The 25,597-nt window shown below is 41.0% G+C and overlaps 1 protein-coding gene across 1 annotated transcript; it reads right to left on the bottom strand.

The window, feature by feature from the left end:
- Positions 1 to 320: 320 nt before the first annotated feature.
- On the bottom strand, positions 321 to 22,880 carry LOC111673609 (retinal guanylyl cyclase 2-like). The gene is made up of 24 exons (XM_023431428.2): positions 22,803 to 22,880; positions 19,686 to 19,935; positions 19,175 to 19,405; positions 18,519 to 18,674; positions 17,432 to 17,574; positions 17,064 to 17,219; positions 13,787 to 13,936; positions 12,037 to 12,256; positions 11,736 to 11,811; positions 11,536 to 11,620; positions 11,128 to 11,244; positions 10,943 to 11,026; positions 6,534 to 6,710; positions 6,158 to 6,311; positions 5,665 to 5,808; positions 5,419 to 5,567; positions 5,156 to 5,319; positions 4,041 to 4,164; positions 3,870 to 3,938; positions 3,586 to 3,760; positions 2,962 to 3,060; positions 2,778 to 2,863; positions 2,463 to 2,548; positions 321 to 1,622 (listed from the first exon to the last, which is right to left on the bottom strand). The coding sequence occupies exons 2-24, from the start codon at positions 19,924 to 19,926 to the stop codon at positions 1,535 to 1,537; spliced, it is 3,174 nt and encodes a 1,057-aa protein (XP_023287196.1). The 5' UTR covers positions 19,927 to 19,935; positions 22,803 to 22,880; the 3' UTR covers positions 321 to 1,534.
- Between the last annotated feature and the right edge of the window lie 2,717 nt (positions 22,881 to 25,597).

Below are 25,597 nucleotides of genomic sequence, written 5' to 3'. Positions count from 1 at the left end.
TATTATAAATACATTCAAGTTATATCTATTATAAAGAATAAATAATTTGATTAATAAATAACAAAGCTAAAATAAATTAAGAAACAGAGATAAAGCCCAAAATGGGCTACGAAGATGACGAGGGGGGATGGACGACCGTTCGCTACGTGCGGAGGCGTCAGCGCTCTCGTCAGCGTTATTGGGACCGGGGTGGAGGAACCGAGCGAGGGAAGGACCGTGCACCTCCCGGACCCTTTTGGGGATGGGATCAGTTCCCCTTCCCTAACCCTCCCGGGGAACCCCCCAACCTCTACAACAACCTACGGTGGGAATATTAATCTAATAACCCCCCCCCCCCCAAAAAAAGGATAATGTAAAATTTAACTACAATTAATTACATTAGAAGATGATATATACCTACTAAATTGCCATTAAGAAAAACAAATTTTTCTTAAAAATTTTTATTGACAAAACAACAGCCAGTGCATTACTTTTGATTCCCCTTTTCCAAAACTGCCCAGTCGTCGGACCAATAAAGGTGATCACCAAGAGAACTATAAAACTCTAACCCAAAATAATGAGGACAGACTCAATTACGCAACTTTCTAACAATCTATAAACAACCGTTTATGGGAGAATAGTTTGTTGGAACTGAGAACTGCGGACGACGAGCGTCGGCCAGTGCATTGCCTTTGGTTCCCCATTTCAACTGCCCAGTCGTCGGACGAAGCAGGGGGAATCATCGAGAGAGTTTTAAAATCCTATCCGTAACCCTAAACAAAATCATCTACAAACATCGCAACTTTTATCTCCATTTAAAAAAAAAAAACTGCAGTAAAATTGGGGGTATTTTAACAAATCCCCCTAAATCTTTCAGTCCCTCCAGAATTTCGCAGGATTTGTTTTGGGATTGTTGCAGCTGTATATATATATGTATATTGTATTGGTTCTGGAACTGTTTTCTTGGATTTCCTTCTATGCAAATAACAATGATTTCAATTTATTGATTTATTAGTAACATGACAGAATCATGGTGGCTGAAAACAATAACATCAGGAAGCAGTGACAAAGATAATTATTACTCATGCTTCCCTGGATCTTAACTTTTCATATTACCTTAGACTCACACTTTATTTATCGGACCAATAATAACTGTAGAAATTAACATGTGTCTTCACTGATTTCAATGTAAAATTTGTACTTAAACTCTTTCATTACCTAAGAAAAACAAACTAAAGACTCTACAGTCAGGATGAGCCACAGTGGTCACAGGACGGTGTGGACACAGTAATGGGAAATACAACTATTAAACTTGAACACTGTATGACTGTATGTAAAGCTGTAGAGTCGGTAATGTCTTTACTTACATTCTCCTAGCTAAGAATTTATTACTGTGTAATGTATGAGACCCACGAGAGGCACAGAGATGATTGGTTCAAAGAAACCTGATGAAGTGTTCTCAGAAATCACTGTCCATGTGGAATCTTCCACCAGTTCTATTGAGTTTGACCAGCTATTAAAATGTCGTCCTTGAGGTAGTGTGTGTGTTTTGCCATCATTTTTTCATCATCTTCTGTCGTTCCAGAAACTTTTGTCGTCTCTCAACTGGAATCTCATCCAGACTGATACCATGGTTACTGGCCCTGACAGAGACAGGTGAGACAGTTGAGACAGGTGAGAAATAAACCTGATGTATTTGAATGATAAATCTTTATTTTATTTAGTTTCAAACAAACTAAACATCAATTTGAAAAATTCTGAGAAATCGAGTCTGAGACACAGAATTGTTTCTGATTGGCCAGTGTGTTACATGACCTCAGGCAAGCTGAACCTCCAGAGACCGGTCTCTGAAGAAATTCACCACACACCCTCAAACAGTCCTGGAGGTCATCGGCATCTTTGTTCTTTGTATCCATTTAGTTACTGCTGTTTCCTTGTTGAAACAGTGTGCATGTGAAACAACAGACTGATTCTGCTCATTAAATCCAGATGTCATTATAATCTCTGAAGCTAGCATTAGCATTAGCACAGTTACCTGTTCTCTCCACTAGAAAAAAGCTGATCTGATAAAAAAAATTGTCATTGTCAGTAAAGATTTACATTTTTTGATTAAATCCTTCTGATAAAGAACAAAAAGGTGACTGACAGTAAATGTTAGATCCTCATGGCTGCAGCTGACGTTACATAAATGTTGGTACACTAAATCGCGTGTGTGTGCGTGCGTGCGTGTGCGCATGGGCACCTTTTGACTGTAAAGGAACTCGTGTTGGGTGAACGCTGCATGGGACTGGTCTCCTTGACTCTGTCTAATCATTTACTGTTATATTTTGAAAGTGCTGTGTCTGTTTTATTTCTTGTCTTTGTGTTTGTGTTTCTCACCTGTACAAAATGAACAGCCTGCTGCTTATTTTACTGGTTCCACCTTAATCTATTTGTGACGTCAGGTTATGATTGATTATTTTTATGTGTGTTTGAGTTCTTACCCTCCGGTCAGGTCTGGAGGAACAGGAAGATGTTTTGTGAAACCATCTCGACCAGTCAGCCAATACGTGTCCTCCGAGCCCTTCACCTACAAAAACAAACACCATTCTATTTCTGATTCTGATCCTGATTCTGGCCCTGATCCTGGTCCTGATTCTGATCTTGATTCTCTTCCTGTTCCTGGTCCTGATTCTGATCATGATCCTGATTCTGGCCATGATCCTGGTCCTGATTCTGATCTTGATTCTCATCCTGATCCAGATTCTGGTGCTGATCCTGATCCTGGTGTTACAGAACAGTGTGACAGGTGAGCTCACCTGTGCCTTCCTGGTGTCGATGTGGTATCCCAGTTTGAGACTGGTCAGGACCTTCACTGTGCACAGACTGATGTGGATCCTGTAGGCTAGAGACAAAACACATTATTGATCATCATTTATTGATCCTGAGTCAGTCACTGAACTCAGTTCTCTGTTAATCAATCACTGATTAATTTTCACATACGCAGTCCGCTGGCTTCCATGTGTGACGCCGTGGTAACTGTGTCTCCAAACAGACAATACCTGGGCATTGTGAGTCCCACCACACCTGCTACCACTGCACCTGAGTACAGACAGACAGGCAAGAGAGGCACATGTATAGAACGTCTTCAGGTGTTTGGACCATCAATGTTTCCATGCTACTGGTTTGGGTTTGATCACCCCCAGTACAGCTCTGCCCCCTCACCTGGTCTGTCTCTACTTCGTCTACAGGTTATTATTCCTGTTCAGACGGTTATTTCTGCTCTAACGCTGCAGTTTAGGTACACTTACAGAAACACACCACATTAGATAAATGATTTTTAAGTTACATTTAAATAAGAAAAGCAGTTTATAATAATATCAATATTATACATTTCTAAATATTATTAATAATGTAAATTTTCCTAACCTCAGTTCACACGTAGGCTGAATAGTTCCTTGTTAGCAAATGATAATGTCCCTGTGTTCCACCCTGAAGGAAGTGATAGTAGTAGCTATCCCTAACCGAAATTTAAACATCAGAAGACATTAAACATTGAATTCAAACTAGACGTTATGGACCAATCCACGTTCCATAGTACCAGTGTGTGTGTGTGTGCACGTGTACCTGAGTGCAGTCCAATCCGTATCTTGACTTTGATCTCTGGCATGTGTTTGATCTTGAACGCTCCTATCGAGTGCAGGATGTCCAGAGACATGTTGGCCACTTCTGCTGCATGTTGATTCCCATTTCTGTTGGGGACACCTGAAGCCACCATGTAGGCATCTCCGATAGTCTCCACCTGCAGAAACAAAACAACTGACGGCTGTGATGTCATTCAGGTGTGTATTGTGCTACCCCTACATCAAAGGTCAGATGGGTTTAATAAGTTGAGCTGAAGAGTTCTTTACCTTGTAGACGTCATGAGAAGCAATGATGGCATCAAACATGGTGTAGAGGTCATTCAGCAGGTCCACCACCTGCAGTCACACGCGCACACACACACACACACACACACACACACACACAGTGTCAGTAAACAGCGGAAGGTGTAAAGTGTCAGATGTAAGAGAAGCTTGTACCTCGATGGGTTCACTGAGAGCAGAGATGGTGGTGAATCCGACGATGTCACTGAAGTACAGAGTGCAGTCTGAGTAATGTTCTGGTTGGACGGGCTTCCCTTTCTTCAGTGCCTGAGCTACCGACCTAAAACACGCGCACGCACACACACACGCACACACACACACAGGGCAGTCATGTTTTGTCTTTGTCTTTTTGTCTTGTTAAAGCTCCATATTTTATTTGAAGTGTTGATCCAGAAGAAGATACAGTAGATTTGAAACCATGTCAGTGTAGTTTTACATCACTGTGGAGCTCTAGTGAGACCAGACCTGTTTTCTGAGGACAGCTTCAAGCCATGGATCGTAGCCTGCTACTGCTGGTTTGTAAAAACAGCTGTGAAACTCAAGGACATAGCTGGAAGGAGCCGAACAGACATAGACCTGGTTCAGGATTATCTGTGAATCTAAAGACTATCATGTCATGAATTTATTACTATTCTTACTGTTTGATATGTGTAATTGTATAAATAGACTGTTTTGTGTTCCTTAAATTCATAGAGAGATAAACATCTTTAAAATCAACTGAACACCTTGACAGACTTTTATTCATTGTAATTATTTCATAACAAAAGATAGAAGAACTTTTTTTGAAGGTATCATTGAACATGTGACCTCTACTGGACGTCATGTGGGCAGGGCTCAAAGCATGGCTCAGAGCAGTGACTGCTTTGTTGCGACATCACAAAGTTCCAGAAGTCCTGACGGCTGGTTTTAAGGCCCAGTTTCTGAATACAGGCTGTGTGCATTTCTCTGTGGACTGAGGCTTTGATACTTTCACAGTACTAATATAGAAGCTAGAGCTGATCTATAATCAAACTACAGGTGGACAGAGACCTTTACACTGGAGGAGCTTTAACAACAGCAGCTGAGTATCATCTGTGATCAGCTCCTGTCTGCAGTGCATCATGATGTTCAGACAACCATCACTGCATTCCTGTTGTACTGCAGGAAACTTAATGGAGTTCTGCAGCCCCTTTTATTGTGGAGGGACATCCTCAGGAAGTGATGTCACACTGAATCAGATCAACATGTGTTTGGGCAACTGTATTATTTCAGTTTAAAATTACGTGTCTTACTTAGGCAGGAGCTGTCCGATCAGTTTCTCTGTTTTGTTTCTCTCGACCTCTAGTTCATCAGTTCGTTCTCGGATCAGATCCTCCAGGTTTGAACTGTACTGCTCCAGCATCCGCAACATGGAGTCGATGATGTTCGCCCTCTTCCCTCTGTTAATGCCCCGAAACTGCAAACATACACCAAACAGATGTATGAGAAATACATGTCTGAAGTGTTTCTGTTCTGCAGTTCTTCACATCAGCCAGCAGGCAGCAGCTCATCTCACCTGTTTGAAAATGTCGTCGAAGCTCAGCCTCTTACTCGGATCTTCATTCCAACATTCGTTCATTAGACTGAGACACTCGGCCGGAGCTTCATCCACCGAAACCACCGGTCTGCAGAGAGGAGGGGGCTGCTTCAGACGCTCTACAATCTCTGACAGACAGACAGGTGGTCAGACAGACAGGTGGACAGACAGATGGTCAGACACTGAAGTAGACAGACAGGTGGTCAGATAGACATCCTGTCTCACCGTGGGCAGGCATGTCCATCATGGCGTATGGCAGCATTCGTGAGATCACTTCCTGTGTGATGATGGAGAAACTGAAGACGTCTCCAGCAAACGAACCTCCTTGGACCGGATTCCTCAAAAGCTCCGGAGCTGTCCACAGGAGCTCTGAGAGAGAGAGACAGGTGGAGAGTGACAGAGAGGGAGACAGGTGGAAAGAGAGAGAGACAGAGAGGGAGACCGACAGGTAGAGAAGTTAGGTTATAAAATATTAAAAATGGTGAAATACAGAAAAACAAAGAACCTTTACACCATCAGAACCTTCAGTGACCTTCAGATCACTGAAGAAGAGCTGCTGACTAAAGGGAAGGTCAGAGGTCCAGAGAGTATTTTAAATGAAATGCGGAAATTTAACAACCAAACATTTCTTGTTTTTTGCTGCAGAAACAAACCTGTGACTTCATGACGAGAGAAATTCAGATAAAACCTCTGAGCAACATTATATTTCATGTTTTACCTTGTGGGTCCTCAGGAGTGCTGAGGCCCTGAGAGTGAAGGATCATGGGAAGGCCGTAGTCAGTGACTTTCAGAACAAAACGTCCGTCGACTAAACAGTTTGTAGATTTGAGTCGACCATGACTCAGACCTCGTAGATGAAGGTACTTCATCCCCTGGAACACACAGACAATTTTTTGTTATCATTAAATACATTTAAGCTCCAATCAAAGAACAGAATCTGAAAAAATAGTCAGACCACACCACACGTCAACACTCAGAACCCACCCACCGTTAACTGTACACAGGTTTCACCAGGACACTTTTATTATCACAAGAGTTTTATCTAGAGGATACTTTTATTTTTAATATTACGAGTAGTAGTATCTCAACAGCACCTTGATGAGGTCCATGAGCAGGGATGACTTGAACATCCAGTCCAGCCTTATGTTGCTGTTGGCCAGCAGGTCAGCCAGACTTCCTCGAGGACAATGTTCTACCACCAGAGCAAAGATCCCAGAGTCCAGGAACAGACCCAGGTACAGGTTCAGGTTCTCATGTCGCATCTCCCGCAACTGGGCAGAGACACAAAAAGTTGAGAGATTCCTTGGTAGGCTCACTTCCATTGACTCCTCCATTGACTCTGATATGACAGCCTAATGTTAGTGATCAAAGGTAGTGCTAACAGTAGCACAATGCTCAGCTTGCTGATGAACTATTTGAATTATTTAGTTCATCTCCGTTTTGTAATTATTTCCTCGCCGGACCGACATTGAATTCATTATTTTATATTTGCATTGTTGTCACTGGCCTAGGCGCAGCTTTGGAGGCTGCTGCCTTATTTTTTGTTTTCTATTTGCAAATGTTGCTGGGCACAGCAAGGGTTGCTGCTGCTTTACTACTGTTTGCCGTATATTGTGACACGAAAATGTAAAACGGCGTACCACTAAAAGATGGGTTGTTCCAGATCACTTAAACTAGAAAGGATGGACACCTATAAGTAGTTTGTTATAGGCAGTTAATACTTTGAATGTTGGAATTAATAAATTATGAAGCATTCGCAGTCTATCTTATTTTATCTTATCACTATTATTATTACTATTATTATTATTATTATTATAACTTGTATTCATGTCATCAGATGATTTCATGGAGGTCTATTATATTTTATTATATAACTACTTTAGCATTAATAAACCTGGACCTCTTATTTTGTTATGCTCGCTTAAAGGGTCATGCAGACTGAGATGTGTACTTATTTTCCATTTTCTGATTTTAGCTTTCTTTACTTTTTCCCCTCAATGCTGCAGCCTGTTCTTATGTACTTCCCCTGTCCTTGTATGTGTATGTGTATGTGTGTGTGTGTGTGTGTGTGTGTGTGTGTACGTGTTGCTCTCCTTCTGACTCTCTCATCACCTGCCCCTGGCTGCTACATACTACAATTTGCGATGATGCTCTGTGTGCATTTCTGCTATCACATCATGCGCATATTTATCCTGTTATCTCGGAGTAATGAACTCTTCTAAAGGTTTGCTTGTCATTCATTTGAACATTAGGGGTTTGCCACCTAAAATTGATTTATTGAGAGCCCGACTCACTTATAATAAACCTCATGTAATTACTCTTTCTGAAACTTGGTTAAACAGTGATATTTCTGATGATGAAGTCAAACTTGACAACTATGCTCTATTTAGGAAAGACAGGGGCTCCAGAGGTGGGGGCCTCTTAATGTATGTATCCTCAAATCTGACTGCAGAACTTGTATTGCCAAGTGAGAATCCACTGCACTTTGAAGGCCTCTTCGTTAAAATAATTTTTCAAGAAAACAAACGACTAATCATAGGAAATATCTATAAACCTCCATCTGCTCCTGCTGAAACCACTGAATGTATCCTGTCCACCATTAATTCCTTATACTGTGCTAGTGAAAAAATCATATTAGGTGACTTTAATTCCAATTGGCTAGTTCATTCCTCTCAAAAAGATCGCAATCTCTTTAACAGCATAAATTTAACCCAACTCATTACTGAACCCAGAGTTGGTCCCAGCTCCTCTTCCCTGCTCAACTGGATTCTAGTCTCCCGTCCCGGCAGAATTCTACAATCTGAGGTGCCACCTGACTCTCTCAGTGACCACTCTATTGTTTTTTATATCTGGAAAATTAAAATGCCTCATCTTCCTCCTAAATTAATCAAATTAAGGAAATCGAATAACATTAACCCTGAACATTTTATCCAAGATATATTAAATATAAACTGGGAGAGATTTTACTTAATTCCATCTGCTGAAGATGCATGGAATTACCTTTATAAGGAATTTGTCGAGATAATTGATAAACATGCTCCTTGGACATTAATTAAAGTTAAGGGTTGACATCTACCTTGGATCAAAGGAGATCTCATACATTTATTCAAACAAAGAGACAAGGCATGGAAAAAATACCGCATATCAAAGGATTCTGCTGACTGGGAGGCTTACAAAGAGTTAAGGAATAAATGTAAAACCAATACTAGAAATTATTATAAGGACTGTTTATCAACTGATTTTAAGAATCCAAAGCAATTCTGGAAGAGAATCAATTTTATAACCAACAAGCCCACAAAAAGCTCCACTACTAATATTAGAATAAACAGTGAAACTGTCGGCGAACCTTTAATAATTGCAGAGGCCTTCAGTCATCATTTCTCCACAATTGGCAGCTCTTCTTCCTTTTCTTCTCATTCTGACTTTACCCCAACTCAGAACACATATAGATCAGCCTGTACATATTCTCATTTGTCCAGGTCATAGTATCCTAAAGGAGTTTTAAATCGAAAAAACAACTGGACTTGATTATATGTCTGGGAAGACGTTTCACCTCTCATCCAAGAGGCTTCATCAGTTCATGTACGCATCTGACCAGTCCCAGCCTGGTCAGATGCGTACATGAACTGATGAATTGATGAACTGATGATTAAACTTGCCTCTCATGTACTGTCATTCCACTGGCTGATTTATTTAATTTATCACTGGCTACTTGTGAAACACCTCGATCGTGGAAATGTGCCAGGGTAAAGCCAGGTGATACCAAAGATATTAACAATTATAGACCCATTTCAATTATCAACAGCATAACAAAAATATTTGAGAAACTAATCTTTAATCAATTATCTAAATATCTCAATGACCATAACTTATTATCCCCACACCAATCTGGTTTTCAACCAAATTTCTCGACCAACACTGCTCTTTTAAAATTCACAAACAATATACTATCAGCATCTGACAGCAACATGCCAACAGGTGCTATATTCATTGATCTCACCAAAGCCTTTGACATGGCTGATCATTATCTTCTCCTGGACAAACTGTATGCAGTTGGTCTTTCTTCTGACTCTATTAATTTTCAATTCTTATATTCATCACAGAAGTCAATGTGTTATTTTTCAGGGCAGTCAGTCAGACTTCAAAATTCTTGATAAAGGTGTTCCACAAGGTTCATCCTTAGGTCCTCTTTTATTTTCCATCTTCATCAATGATCTTCCACAAATCTGTTCCGACTGTTTAATTCATTTATATGCAGATGACACTTGCTCTTCCAGTTCCGACAGCTCACAAATCCAACACTCCCTACAATCTGATTTTAACTTAGTTCAGAAATGGTTCTCTTCCAATAAGCTTCTCTTGAACAACAATAAATCTTATAATATGTTGTTTTGTACTCGACCTAATTCTTTGCCCTTAACTAAAAACTGGTCCATTACTTTCCTTGATGGAACAGCTCTGACAAAAGTTAATGAATTTAAATATCTCGGTCTCTGGCTTGATTCCCAGTTCTCCTTCAAAACTCATATCAACTCAATCTCCAAGAAAATATATGGTCAACTGAAATCTCTCTATCGTTCTGCTGATTGTTTCTCACAACAAATCCGTAAAAGAATCATAACTCAGCTGATACTTCCATTACTTTATTATGCTGATGTCATCTAGGGGAACACCTCAGAATCAAATCTCCGTCCTCTCACAGTATTATACAATAGTCTCTGTAGATTTGTGCTTATATGTCCCTATAAAACCCATCACTGTCTGTTATGAGTCCTTGAACTGGCTGGCCCCCAAGTCAAGAAGGCAACTCCATTGGTCACTGTTTATTTTTAAGTGTATTCATTTCAATTTCCCTTCATATCTGAAACATTACCTAATTCTTTTTAGTTCACAGTACAGCTTAAGGAATACGGATCATCCCTTCTTCCTTACACCCAGAATCAACAAAGAAATAGGTCGTCGTGCATTTAAATTTAAAGCTCCAACAGACTGGAATAATCTTCCCCGTTCACTCAGGTCTATTGCCTCTTTCCATATCTTCAAATCATCTCTTCTTACTCATCTTCAAACATCCTGCTCCTGTTTCTGATCTCTCTCTCTTTTATTTTTTATTTTATTTTTATTTATTTACTTTTTTTTCTCTCCTCTCCCTTATGCTGTTTATTATATGTATGTGCATTCCTATCACCTTGCAGTTGGATTTTCGCAGATGGTTCACTGATTGTTTCTGATTATGGTATGGGCTGGAAGGGGAGTGACTATGGGAGCAAAGTTTGAGTGTACGTGTGTATGAGTGCGGTTGTTTCTGCGTCTAATCGTCTTGTATAGTCTTGTGTTATATTTACCTTTATTATGATTTACTACTATGATGTCGTTTTTGTGTTTCGTTTTGTTTTGTATCATCTGTAAGGACCCCCTCGAAAATGAGATGGGACATCTCAAGGGGCTATCCTTGTAAATAAAGAATAAAGAATATCTACTGTGTATCTACTGTGCTTTTTACCTGGCTGAAAAACCTCTGGGTGCTTTGATTGACACTTGTCATCATCTTTCCAACAGGAATCTTCTTCAGCCAAACCCAGTCGCCCTGGTAACAACATAACCGATCAGAGCAACAGAGTCAGTGTATCAGAGAGACAGCTGCAGGTCAACAGACAGGTGCATGTGCAGGTAGAAATATAGGTGTACCTCCAGTATTCCTATGTTGGAGCTCTCAGGTGTAGTCAAGATGTAACTTCGAGCAATCGAGCGGAACGGAGTTTTAATTTCTAGAAGACTCCTCATGATCGACTCATCGTTCAGTTTCTATGACAACAACAAAAACATCAATATCAACAGCAGCTCGTCATTCAGTTTCTACAGTATCAACAACATAATCAATGACATCAGCAGCAGCTTGTTGTTCAGCCTGCTAACGTCCAGTTATTAACACAGTTCAACATGGGTTCACATCAGGCTCCTGCAGAGTATTTTACGGGTTTAAAAGGCTGATTTTCAACTAAAAACTCTGAAACTATTGGTGATCATTGCTTTAAAAGTCAAAATTCTTTTTGATCCTAATTGAGCCAGTAGTTGAACACCTGACAGGTAACTGACCGTTCTGCTGACTTGAGTGTCGATGAAGACGATGTCGTCCAGAGTCATAATCAGTTTGGTGATGTTTGCTGCTCCCCTGTACTTCCTGTGCACACATCATTATTATTATTATCCCAACCTTATAAAACTTAAAAGAGTTTCCTGTTGAAAAGTGTGTGTGTGTGTGTGTGTGTGGTGTGTGTGTGTGTGTGTGTGTTGACCTGTTCCAGTATAAAAATACTCCAATCAGAGCACAGAGCAACAGGAAGACAAAAAACATTGTTGCCGTGTCTACACCTGCAGATAAACACAGGAAATGAAATAATTTAACATCCGGTCAGTCTCACTTCCTGCTGACATCCCTGGATTACAGACACATGATCATGATGGACAGTATGAGGTGCTCAGTAGATCTCAGACCTTCAGTCTACATATGAACTGTACGTACATAAACAGCACATACATATACTGAACCAACAGAAATACAAAGTTCCCACCACTGTGCAGGTTTATTGAGCTCACCCCCGCTGCAGGCCTCCTCTGGACTGAACCAACAGAAACTGGCTTTGGGGGGATTTCCTCCAGGGAAGATGAAGGAGCGGCTCAGTGGTCTCAGACCTCCGATCGTCCCATCCATGTGTGTTGGAGCGAATGAGTGTGTCGGCACGAGTTGGTCACCATCACTGTCCAACACCACATACCTGGCCTGCAGGCCACGCCCCTCTTTACCTCCATACAACACCTGAGAAAAGAGTGGGAAGAGTGAAGGTGAAGCTTATAACATCTTCATCACATAGTCCTGTTGGTTAATCATGTGACTGATGATGTAACTGACAGAAAACCTTCAAGACCTCAGCTCCTGCTCAGAGGAAACTGAGCAGTGTCTCTAAATGATGATGATCTGGACGCAACTGCACTAAATGTAGCTGTGAAGAGTTTAAAAGGAATCTCTGAGCACATCACATCCTGTAAAAATATAATAGTTCTTCTCAGTGGTGCGCCAAACTGCAGTGCTTGATCTGCTAACCAATAAAACTGAAAAGTGTTGCACTTCATTTGAAGTTTTCTACCTTTCACAATAAATCTAGAAGTAATTTTCCTAGAGTCTAAGAGTGATGAAAGCTCTATCATTGAGTTGTAATAATAATCCTCAGTAGTAGACTCATTATTACAACTGAATGTGTGTAGATTGAGATTATTTATAGCAAATTGATTTAGTGAAGGTCACTTTTTTATACCCAAATATCTAAATCTTCAACAGAGCTCTTAAAGTGGATTTTAATCCTCAACTGAACTCATTGAAAACCCAGCCCAGTGTAACAAGACTGGAGTCGTCCAGCTCCTCGTGTAAACCAACACATAATAATGATAATAATAATAACTTCGATTTTTATAGCGTCTTTCAAGGTACTAAAGGCTGTGTTACAGAGTAAGACACAAAGTAAATAAATAAAACAATATAGACGTCCAGAGATGATGCTGTGTGGATCTCTGCCGGCAGAGAGTTCCAGAGGGTGGGGGCTGCCACACTAAATGCTCTGTCACCAATAGGTCGCAGGCTAGGTGTGGAGAGCCGACCCGTGTCCGAGGACCAAACGTTATGGGACGAGGGAAAAGGGGTGGAGGAGGTCAGACAGGTACTGTGGGGTGAGGCCATGCAGGGATTTGTAGGTGACGGAGAGGATTTTGTACTGGATGTGGGATTTGACCGGAAGCCAGTAAGACTGGATGAGGGTGGGGGTAATGTGCTATGCGGAAGCTAATGGAGAGCTGGTGAAAGGAGACAGCCCAACCTCGTTCTTCTAGAAGTGTTGACAGGTGGAAAAAATACCATACTTGTAAAATCAGACCAACTCAGGCAGTATAGATTATTTTGATCAGATTCATACCTGATCTCCTGAACCACATTTATGAAGAAGCTGCTGTGTATCATGTCGTCTCCATGGCTACAGCAGCAGATGCATCATTAATGTGAAGAAGCTGATTATGGTTCGCTTTCCTTAATAAATCCTCTCTGGTTTTGAATAAACTTTTCCATCCTATGTCGGGATCACAATTCCTCATATCAGATTTTAAAGAGATAGAACTAGTTAAATCTCATCTGAGCTCTTCAGCAGTTGACCTCAGTCTGCTCACATTTATTATAGAATCTGATTTTATAGAAACAACTAAGTACATCTGCTCCTGGGACATATTTCTCCAGGTCCTCCACATGCACACAGGTGGCACACCTGACACACCTCAAGCAAGTCCATATTAACATGTCTCTGACCTGATTGAAGCCCTGGAAATCAAAGCCTCCATTTGATTGAACAAGCTGGTCACCCGTCACCCAATGCCCGCCCCCTGCTTGACGACGCTCCTCCACTGCCTTAGCAACGAAGTACACCATGTTAAATATGGTCCCAAAGACTGGAGACACCTGCAGACAAAATTCAGGACAAAACTTAACATGAAGTTGGGGGGAGTGGAACTATCATTTCTATGCACTTGAGAAATTTGATTTTGGCCCAAAGTTTATATCCTGGATCCAAATTCTTTATTCCTCCCCATTGGCTGCAATCAGCACCAACAATAATATCTCTGCACACTAGACAAGGTTGTCCGATGTCTCCTCTTCTTTTCGCCATCGCTATTGAGCCTTTAGCACTAATTATACGCCAGGATATGCATATTACAGAAATTGACCGAGTCGACCAGGAGTATAAGGTCTCGCTGTACGCAGATGATCTGCTGTTATATACCTCTCGGACCCTCTGTCTAGTCTTGCTAGGCTATTCGACATGTTAAGAGAATTGTATTGGGCAAAATATTGGGCTTTAAGATAAAACCTCAAAAAAGTGAGTTGATGCCAATTAATACATCAACATCATCTAACCCTAACCCCAAAAATATTTCCTTCAATTCAACCCCTTTTAAAATTAACACAAAAAAGTTCAGATATCTGGGAATCTGGATTACACATAATTATAAAGACCTTTATAAAGCTAATTTTCTGTCCCTGATAAGTGGTCTGAAGCAGGACATTAAACGCTGGGATTTGCTGCAGCTTTTTCCAAGTGGAAGGATCAATACACTGAAGATGAATGTGTTACCTAAATTCATTTCTGTTTCAAAATCTTCCTATATTTCTGACCATTTTCTGAAATTTTCTTTAACTCATTAGACAAGCTTATATCAAGCTTTATCTAGGACAAAAAAGTCCCACGTATGCAGAAAGGTATACTGCAGAGGCTTCGCCTTCATGGTGGTATGGCACTGCCTAATTTTTTGTTTTATTACTTGGCAGCCAACATCAGGGCGTTGATGTACTGGATGAATGGCGTAGACAACTCTGATACCCCTAAATGGCTCCTTACCAGCTTTATTATGCATTCAACTTACACTTGTAAAGCCCATCTCTTATCATACTACCAACCCCATTGTAACATATTCAGTGAAAATTTGGAACCAGTTTAGGAGGTATTTTGCTCTCCACAGCCTCTCCCCCTCTCCTCCAATAGTTAAGAACCACATTTTTCCCCCTTCGATGTTAGACAGGGCCTTTGGGGTTTGTCCGAAGAGTGGTATCCTTTCACTGAAGGACCTGTATCCAAATAACAATTTTGCATCCTTTGAGCAACTGGTGAATAGATTCAATATCCCTAGGTCCCATTTCTCTAGATATCTACAGCTGCGGAATTTCATAACCTTACATTTTGACTGCTTTCCTCTAAGTCCCCCCACATCCCTATTAGAGTCCATGTTCAAGCTGGGGAAAAATTTAAAACAGATTATAGGTAGGCTATATAACCTTCTTAACTTATATAACTCATCTCCTTTAGGTCATTTGAAAAATAAATGGGAAAAAGATCGAAATGAACAGATTCCAGATCAAATTTGGCAGAGAATTATCTGTAGGATATACTCACATCCATTTGTCAAGGGCATGCTGTTATGCAATTCAAGATAGTACATCGGCTTCTTTGGTCAAAGGTCAGACTGTCTAAAATCAGACTGTGGAAAAAATGGAAGCAGATTTCTGTAATATTTATGTTCCCTTCGGTAGTCCTCAGGAATAACTAACTTTCAGTCAGCGACTTGGATCTTGTAGGTTGTTGGGTGTGCGTTTGGGTTGGGGGATACTTGATTTTACTGATTGGATGCAATGCTTCATCTGTATTTGTATTATTGTATACTGAAAATATTCAATAAAAATACCTTGATCAAAACACATGAAGAGCACACTGGCTGAGCTGAAAGATCTTTTCTCCTCAGGAAGGTTCAGACAGTGAAACAATCTTTAGTATCTGAGCAGCATCATGATCAGAGCTGAGGAAAGGAGCTTCCCTGCTTCCTATCTTCCTATCTTCCCTGCTTCCTATCTAACCCTCCTTTAGCTTAGGAAACACTGGACCTTGATTTATGAAAGGAAAGGAGATAATGCCGTCTGTAGTAAAGATTCCTATTTTCTTTTATTTTGACACTTCTTTTCTCCTTTGCCTCACTTCCTTTCTTCTGTTTTCCTCAGCACTGATTGGCTCTTTTCACCCTTTGTTTGTTTTCCTGATCATCATATGGGGCGGCAGTGCTGGTAAGCAGATTTTCTTTCACTTTTAGTTTTATCCTATGTGCATGAGTAGTCGAACTGAGTATTATTTATCCTTATTTCCTCAAGGTGGACATTTGATTAATTTTGACTTCTAATGTGCCGATGATTGTACACCTCTCCTTCTGAACCTCCTCCTTAACACCATCCCACAATTCCTTGCAGCAGTAATATTCAAAGCAAGACACACCAATAACATCCATCACAATATAATCATGTAGCTTAGATCCTCTCTGCATTGTGGTGTCTTCTCCTCAGTCCTGAATTCTCCTCTACATCTCTCCTTGACGTTTTCCATCAAGGTCAAGGAAGAGTGGTTAGGAAAGGAAATAGGATTCAGGAGAAAGTGAAGTGAAGCAGGTGTTTGTGTTGATCACAGGGGACAGACGGAGGTTGTCTGTGTCAATGTGGACATTATTCAGTTTCTACACACTCGTCTGATACAAGCAGTCAGTAACAAAGCTTCAGTCCAACCTCCACAGTCAATGTCGTAAAAGGAAGCTAATAATTTCATACAGATCTAAAACACATGATGCTACAGCAGTAAAGAGAAGCTAACAGCAGGGTGGGGACTCACCATCAGTCTGCTGCACAAACCTCTAATGAAAAGCCCCTAATATAAACAGTACAGGTGAGCCAGTGTTGCAGGCTCCACCTATAACCTGATTCATTAAGGCAACATGTTCACTGATCAGCCAGCACATTAAGAAACATGTATACAGTCATACACCTCAATATACAGCAATACACCACCGTTCATACAGTCATACACCTCATATCACATAGTCACACACCATACACCAAGTCAACATACTTTTATGCCACTGTTTTCTGTTTACATGTATTTTTAGGGTGTGTGTGTTGCTTCTATGTTTTGTATTTGTTTGTTAATGTGTTGTTGTGTAGTAGTTGTGTATTTGTGTTTGTTAATGTGTTGTGTATTTGTTTGTTGTGTATTTACCTCAGTTGCAGCGACAGCAGACCGGATCTCTCGGCTGATTTGAGCCTGACGAAAAGCTTCATAGAAACTTTGATCAGATGCCATGGTGACAGTCAGAACAGAGCTGTAGGCATGACGAAGCTGAGTGCTATTGGTAAGCTGAGGGAAAACTGTGTCCTTATTGGTCAGAGAGGAGAACCAGGGAACCAATCAGAACTCAGTTTAAACATTTGACAGTGAAAAACAGGATATTTTAAATTGCAGCAGCGCCTCGTCAGGTCACAACTGGAACTACAGCTTCACACACAAGTCAACTAACTCAATACAAACTCATCCTGCAGCTTTGTCAGTTATTGATCGATCAGTTTGCAGTTTAAGTGATCAGTTACCTGATATGGCATAGCATAGAGCAGGGCGTCATACGGTATAAACACATAACCGTCGGAAACCATCCCCATGTCCAGTGCAGCCAATAGTAGCTCTCGCTGATCCTCTCCACCAATCAGGACAGATGTCATACACATGATCACCACTGAAATAGAAAAATAAAAACAGTTTTTAATGTTGTATGTGAAATGCATAGATCAATATTTAGGACAGTTTATAAAATGGAGGGTGAAAATAATTCTAAGTTATCTTGATATCAATTATTTTATTGTGTATTATACTGTGAATCTACTCTGACTCCAAACTGGGGCCCCTTAGCTTTTAATAGTTGTTGGACCCCTACTATACATGTGAGTCATCACTCCAGACACCAGCAAACGAGCCACTGCTCTACAGATTAAATGATTAATCAATTAATTAAGTAGTTTATTGAAAGAAAATAAATTGGCAAATTTGCAAATTAATTCATTGTCATTGTCATTAAAACACACAATTTCAAAGCAAAATATAATTCACTGATACCAGTTTCTCAAATGTGAATATTTGATTGTGTCCCACTTTATTAAAATCAACATTAATAGTATTTTTGACTGTTGTTCAGGCAGAACAAGAAGAGTTTTTCACTATTTCCTCATATCTTATTCAATCAACAATCAACTGATTATTGGAGAAAATAATTGTCAGGTGTATTGATAAAGAAAATAATAGGTGGTCTCCTCTGATGGAATGATACGACCTTTCTGAGGTCCTCTGTTCATTGTTGAGACACTTTGCAAATTAGCAAATTAGCAATTTGACAAAACACAACTTTGTACAGAGGATTAGAGCCACATGTGATTAAAGAGATTTCACACATTGCCCTAACCCTCTTCCATAACTTTAAAATAAAACTGATGAATGTAAAGTAAAACCAGATGTTGACTCCCTCTCAAGTACCACAAGCACAACATGGAGGATGGAGGACCGGATGTAGTTGATATTCTACTGGTGAGGAGTATAGCTGAGGGTCTGGGGCCCCTGACAACAGCTGTGGCTGCTCTTTGTTTTGTTCATTTTTAACCTTTGGAAATCAGATCTTTCAGACCTGACCTTTGACCTTGTCGGCTTCTTTGATCGCTCTCAGTGCCTCCTGTGCTCCATCATTGTTCTCAGTTTCCATGGTAACAACTGGACCAATCGGCAGGCCCATAGCCCGGAGCGCTGAAGCCACTTCATGCCCAGTGCTCTCCCAGAGGTTGGACGGAGCTGATGATGAAGAGGAAGGACAGAGTGAGATCAACACAGATCAAAACACAGATAATCATCTGATCAATAATGTAATGATGGTTTCTGGCACTGTCTCCTATTGATCAGGCATCGCTGTCATTGTCATGATATTTGACAGGATATTGACATTCAGGTAACTGTTTAATTCAGTGACTACATATTATTCATATCTGGTGTGAGTCATGTTACAGTTATTGTAACTAGTTCCAGTTAGAGTTAGCTAGTTGCAGAGTAGTTCCAGGTGTCTCTCTGAGGGGAAAACCTGTCACAGTTTAAACTCAGAACCACAGACTGTAAATAAAGATGGCCGACACCTCTGTGACATCACCCACAGATTTCTGAAGCTCAGAGTGAGCTGCTCAGAATGAGCTGGTCCACCGTCGCCATCTTGGCAGTGCCTGACTCCCCCCTTAACTCCCTACTAATCCAAAATGGTCAAAGAGGAGGGGCACACCCCTGCAGTGATGTCACTTGCTCACCTGAGACAACGCCGACGTGTGCCCAGCGGAAAAACCTGAGTACACTGAACAAGACTCTGCTGGGAGGAGTGATGGGCGGCAGGTTCGGCCAATCAGTATCCAGACAGCCCGGAGAGGCAAGCCCAGCCTCCCAGTGCTGAGCCAACAAGGAGGCGGCGTGACAGAGGGCAGGGTTAAAGGGTCCGATGTAGGCGTGGCCATAACCCTCCATCTGTCCAAGTTCTGTCAGAGCTGAAAAAAAAACAAAGAAGAATCAGAAACCTTCACACTCATTATTATCTAATAATTCAGTTTTATTAAAATCCTAATTATCATCTAATGAACCTTTGAAGGCACCTTGTCCAGCTGTTTGGAGTTTAATAAATTTTCATTATTTTAAATGTAAAACAATTTGATTTTGATATTTATATAAATGTTTGTCATTGTTAGTTCATTAATTGACTGATCATTAGTTAATTGACTGATCATTACTTAATTTATTGACTGATCGTTAGTTAATGATGTAATGAACCTTTGGAGGCGGAGCAGTCCTCATCCAGCAGTTTCACATCGTACCAATATCCTCTGCTCATACGACTGTCGCTCCGTAACCGTAACAATGCCAGGTTGGCCGCAGCCGTCGGCATCGCCCGGGAAAACATGGGGTCACACGACCATGGACCAATAAGAGCCAGCCTGAAGGTCGCTGTCCAAGCCTTCGTGATGCTTAGCAACCACAGACACACCCATAGCAACCAACTACGAAGCTGCATCCTGACGACCTGAGGAAATAAAAACAGTAGAAACATTAGAATCTTTAGAATCATCAGAAACAATAGAAACAGTAGAAACATTCTGGGTTCAGTTCAGGACAAACTGAGCTGTGGAAATGAATTTTATCTCTGGTTGAATGGTAGAAGTGTGTGTGGTCCAGGAAGTGTATTTTAACTCTGCAGCAGCTTACACACACACACACACACACACTCTGCCCTCTAGTCGCAGCGGCAGGCTTCGTCTCTGAAGCTCTGTCATGTTCGTGGTCGTGACCATGTCGTCAAGCAGAGAGGAAACCAGCAGCATGGAGGGTAATATAAGATCTCTGATGAGTGAGAGCTACACTATCTTTTTTATCAGGAGCTGACTTCTCCTCAGACTCTGACCATCCTAAAAGATTGAACCCAGCTGACTGCCGTGACCTTTGACCCATAATACTTTACATTAAAGCTGACTGACACCATTAGCTAATGCTAAAGAGCGCTAAGAATGCTAAGTATAGAAACAATGCTAACACTCTTAACACAAACTGAGAGAGACAGAGAGAGAGAGAGAGAGAACACCATCAGCACTCTGAGAGCCAGGAACTACCTGAACACCACACTCACCTGGTGACATCATACACCTGTCTGATGATGTCATCAATTTGGTTTGTTTACATTCATATTAAAATCTTAGTCTGACGTCTGATCCTGGTTCTGATGTTATGTACTCTGACACCAAACTCTACAGACACATCACGCTGTTCTCCACAGGAGGATGACAATGCATTCTGACTGAAAGCTCTCACATCTCTGAACACAAACTGACTGCATGTTAGAAAAACAGAAACATAATAAATCTTAATAAAGTGACAGAAACAGTTCATCTGTGATTTTGGTGTGTGTGTGGAGGTGTGTATTTTTACTGTGATAATTTACCTACATGATGTATTTTTTCCTGTGATACTTTATCTACTTTAAGTATTTTTACTGTGCTCTTGTCATGTTTTTCAATGGCAGACACTTTTTGTTAGTTTTGTTTTGGACTTTTCGCACTTCCTGTTTTATTTTGTAATTTGGTTCCTTGTGTGTCTCAGTGTTTTTGCTTCTTGTCGTGGTCTTGCTTCTGTGTAGTGATTGTCTGCCCCGTCCTGATGTGTTTCACCTGTGTGCAATCACCTTGCCTCCTGTGTCTATATAGTCTTTGTGCTTCCCTTTGTCTGTGTCGGTTCGTCTGTTTAGTTCAGGGTTTGTTCACGTCGTCTGTTCATGTCTGTATTTTGGTTAATAAACCTGTCTGCACCGTTCCCCAAAGTGTTGGCTGCATTTGGTTCCTACTTACCCCTCAGACCCGTGACAGTTCTGTTGGTACTTGTACTTCAGTGAAGTATCTGAGTACTTCTTCCAGTGCTGAGTTGGGATTGGTGAGAAGTCTGTCCACTTATGCACCTCACCATGACACAACAGCTGTTCCTGGGCTTTCAGCCGTATTACATAGTCTTCCCCAGTAAGTAGGAAGTAGGAGGTAGGAAGATCATGTGGTATGACTGAAAGCTCCAGAACAGATTGTAGTGAGGCTTGTGGTGAGACAGTAGAATGAATAGAAACAGTAAAACTCTGTGTGTTCATCAGTCACAGCTGCAGACACTTCAAGTCTACATTCAGTCCATTTCAAGTCCACATCTAGTCCATTTCAAGTCCACATCCAGTCCATTTCAAGTCCACATCTAGTCCATTTCAAGTCCACATCTAGTCCATTTCAAGTCCACATCTAGTCCATTTCAAGTCCACATCTAGTCCACTTCAAGTCCACATCCAGTCCACTTCAAGTCCACATCTAGTTCATTTAGAGTCCACATCCAGTCCATTTCAAGTCCACATCTAGTCCATTTCAAGTCCACACCCAGTCCACATCACCTGCAGCATTCTGGACCTGTTTTATCCAGGTAAATGTCCCAGAATGCACTGTACACTAAGTAGCAGTGATGGAGATGGATGTTTTCAGAAGACAGTGATCATTCACATGCTCTGATGTTTCCATAGATGTGAGGACTCACCTGTCAGGTGAGACCAGCAGTCATCAGTCAGCACCTGCCGTTTTCCCAACAACAGAAGTCCGATCCTGGACTTTAAGACCTTTGTGGGTCTATAGCATTTGATTTGACACAGTTCTTGTTGGAAGATGAAATCTGATCTCATGAAGCTGACGATGTAATCAATGTAATCAATATAATGAACACAATCAATATGATCAATAAACTTCATTTGAATTTAACAGATATCAGCTGTATTTTATCACACTCACCGTGAGTGAGATTTTTGAGCTGAGGTCAGGTGTGTCCAGATGTGATTTCATCATCAGGTGACAGTCAGGAGTATTGAAGACAAATCAGCTGCTGCTTAAATCTTTTATCTGCAGCTGTAAAATATAAATATTTCTCTCAAAGAAAACATCAGTATGTTTCAGTGACCTGAACACACCTGGACACACCTGACACACCTGGACACACCTGGACACACCTGAATACAGCTGAACTCCACCACACTAGTCTCTACTGGTTTCTACTGGTTTCTACTTTACTCAGCCTTTGACTCTACAAGAAACACACTGACAATATCAAACACACATTTGTTTCCTTGTAGGGTTCATTCATTGATATGATGGTTAATACCAGCACTTAATAATATTAACCATCTTAACTAAATGACTAACCCGATCCCAAACTTAAAACCTGATCCTAAATCTAAACCTGATCCCTAAAACCAAGTTTTATCCTTCAAAAGACAGTCTAGACCTCACAGTGATGCGGAGTCCATACAGGTTAGTGTGTATTGCGGTTAGAATCTAAAAACAAGCTCTCTCACACACACACACACACACATACAATGTTTACCTTTGTCAGAGCTTCATCTGTCCAAGAAAAACAGAAAATGACAAGAACAGTGAGAAAGTGCTGATACCAGGTCGAACGAGAGAGAGAATGAGAGAGAGAGGGAGAGAGAGAGAGGAGGGGGGGGGGCTTTAGTTTAATCCTGTTTGAGGATCTTTGGCTTCAGTTTAGAGTCTGTAATGAGAGCATGACTTTCTGTGTGTGTGTGTGTAAGTGTGTGTCTGACCATGTCACCTGTTGAATCTCTGAGATCATTTGTTTGTCAAACATTGTTTCCTGACTGATGACATCATCGGCCGGCCTCTGATGTCACAGGTGCTGTACTCAGACTAAAAAGAGCAAACAATGATGTAACACAGTCACATATAATAACAGACACAGCACAAACATGTCTGAGCTGCAAAACATTCAACAGAGGAAAAAGAGAGAGATAAAACTGAGACTCTGAACTGACTGAACATCACAAACCAATAATCAATAAATAATCATTAACACGTCTGGAGTTTTATTCAGTCAGATTCAGAAAACAAAGAACAAACTATTTAAAAAATGCACAAAATAATTTACTCAGATTTGTGTTTCTTTGTTTACATGTTAAAATTACTTCAGGTAAAACTAACAGAAGTATTAATCTGCAACACACACAGTGACATGGATCAGTAAGTGGGTTTGCCTGAGGTCTCTATTGCATCAGTCAGAATAACCTGGTTTGGGCCTGCTCTGGTCCAGTTGTTGCTCAGAGATGGTTCAGTCTTAACTTTGGCCATTTATAGTTTGAAGGTTGAGAGTCGACTAAACCTCAACATCCAGACTGAAACATGAGTCACCACTGAAGAACCACAACCTGCAGTTCCCCTAATGACCACTAGAACCTGGCTACAGTGTGGTTCTGCTGTGTGTAGTTCTATAGTCTGTGGTTATACAGTTTGTGGTTCTATAGTGTGAGGTTCTATAGTCTGTGGTTGTAGTATATGGTTGTACAGTCTGTGGTTCTACAGTGCTACAGTGTGTGATCTTACAGTATATGGTTGTACAGTGTGTAGTTCTACAGTGTGTGGTTCTACAGTATATTGTTTTACAGTCTGTGGTTCTACAGTATATGGTTGTACAGTATATAGTTTTACAGTGTGTAGTTGTTCAGTGTGTGGTTCTACAGTGTGTGGTTTTACAGTGTGTAGTTCTACAGTTTGATTCTATAGTCTGTGGTTCTACAGTGTATGGTTCTACCGTATATGGTTCTACAGTCTGGTTCTTGAGGAAGAATATACACATTCTTCAGTGTAGACTTGCTGACACCTAGGAACAACTCTATAATCCCACTGAGTTGGCTCATTGATCCTTTGATCAAGGAGATACTACTTACCTTATCAACCACCGTCTGTCCCCGTATAACACCCTTTCTTCCCTCTTACATCACCAACATCTTACCTGTAGATATGGAGAGCCCCTCCTACCCCCTGATAACTGGAACCTAGGTGGTACACTGCAAGACCTCTTGAGAACATTACCTTTTGTTTCTAACCTCTTTTCCAACTTGTTATGATGTCTGACCAAATTTCTATAACCCCAGGTATACCGAAATAAAGTTGTCTATCCCTTTGTCTTCAACTGTCCCCTGCCCTACACTCTGGATCAGTCTACTGCCTCAGACCCGCTCTGTGTCAGTTGGCTCACCCTTTCCCAGAATACCAATAAACTCACATCACTACAGCAAACTTGGAACTAAGGACTTGAGTGAATTTTCTTCAGCATTCTATAGTGTTTGGTCCTACAGTATATGGCTGTACTGTACTACAGTGTGTGGTTCTACAGTGTGTGGTTCTATAGTCTTCGGTTCTACAGTATATGGTTCTACAGTCTGTGGTTGTACAGTATATGGTTGTACAGTGTGTGGTTCCATACTCTGTGGTTCTACAGTCTGTGGTTCAATAGTGTATGGTTCAACAGTGTGTGGTTGTATAGTATGTGGTTCTACGATGTGTGGTTGTACAGTATATGGTTCTACAGTCTGTGGTTGTACAGTCTGTGGTTCTACAGTGTATGGTTCAACAGTGTATGGTTCAACAGTGTGTAGTTCTACAGTCTTTGGTTCTAGTCTGTGGTTCAACAGTGTATGGACAACAGTGTGTGGTTGTACAGTATATAGTTCTACAGTCTGTGGTTCTACAGTGTGTGGTTGTACCGTATATGGTTCTACAGTCTTTAGTTCTACGGCCTGTGGTTCTACAGTGTGTGGTTCTACAGTGTTTAGTTCTAGTCTGTGGTTCTACAGTCTTTAGTTCTACAGACTGTGGTTCTACAGTGTGTGGTTGCGGGTGCAGGTCTGGTAATCCTGATCTGGATTAGGTCCATCCTCAGGGATCACAGGTCCCAGCTGGTCCACAGCCAGGAATAGAGGAAGGATTAGACCTGGATTAACCTGGACCGGCCTGGAATGGGTCAGTGTAGTGTGACAGAGCAGAGTGGAGCCAGCTGGGTCAAAGTGCTGCAGTCAGTGAGGAGCAGTGCCTGGCTCAACAGCACTTTGGCCTGCCACCACACACACAGAACATATGTGACGTGTTCTGTTGTTCTTGGTAAAGTGATCACACGACCTGACGCCTGTTGAGTGAGTGTCACCATGTTGTGTCCATGTTTCCGCCTGTAGGGGGCAGCGTTCTGCTGTACGGGCTTCTTAAGTTCATATTTGAATTTAAACAGCTGATGTCAAAGATTAAATTCCCATGAACTTCAGTCTTTTTCATTATTTTTTATATTTCAGGTTTTAGAAGAGAAATAAGTCAGTTCTATTTACTCCA

Source organism: Seriola lalandi, unplaced genomic scaffold (assembly GCF_002814215.2).
Source record: "Seriola lalandi dorsalis isolate HSWRI2012SDOR001 ecotype SW California unplaced genomic scaffold, Sedor1 jcf7180002054922, whole genome shotgun sequence".
NCBI lineage: Eukaryota > Metazoa > Chordata > Actinopteri > Carangiformes > Carangidae > Seriola > Seriola lalandi.
The sequence above is the reverse complement of the archived record's forward strand: the minus strand, read 5'-3'. Positions and strand labels throughout refer to the sequence as shown.

Coding starts and splice junctions, on each gene's coding strand:
- LOC111673609 (XM_023431428.2), bottom strand. CDS start 19,926: ATGCAGCTTCGTAGTTGGTTGCTATGGGTGTGTCTGTGGTTGCTAAGC. Junction 11,621..11,735: donor GTATTTTTATACTGGAACAG/GTCAACACACAC, acceptor ATGTGTGCACAG/GAAGTACAGGGGAGCAGCAA. Junction 11,245..11,535: donor ACACTCAAGTCAGCAGAACG/GTCAGTTACCTG, acceptor TTGTTGTCATAG/AAACTGAACGATGAGTCGAT.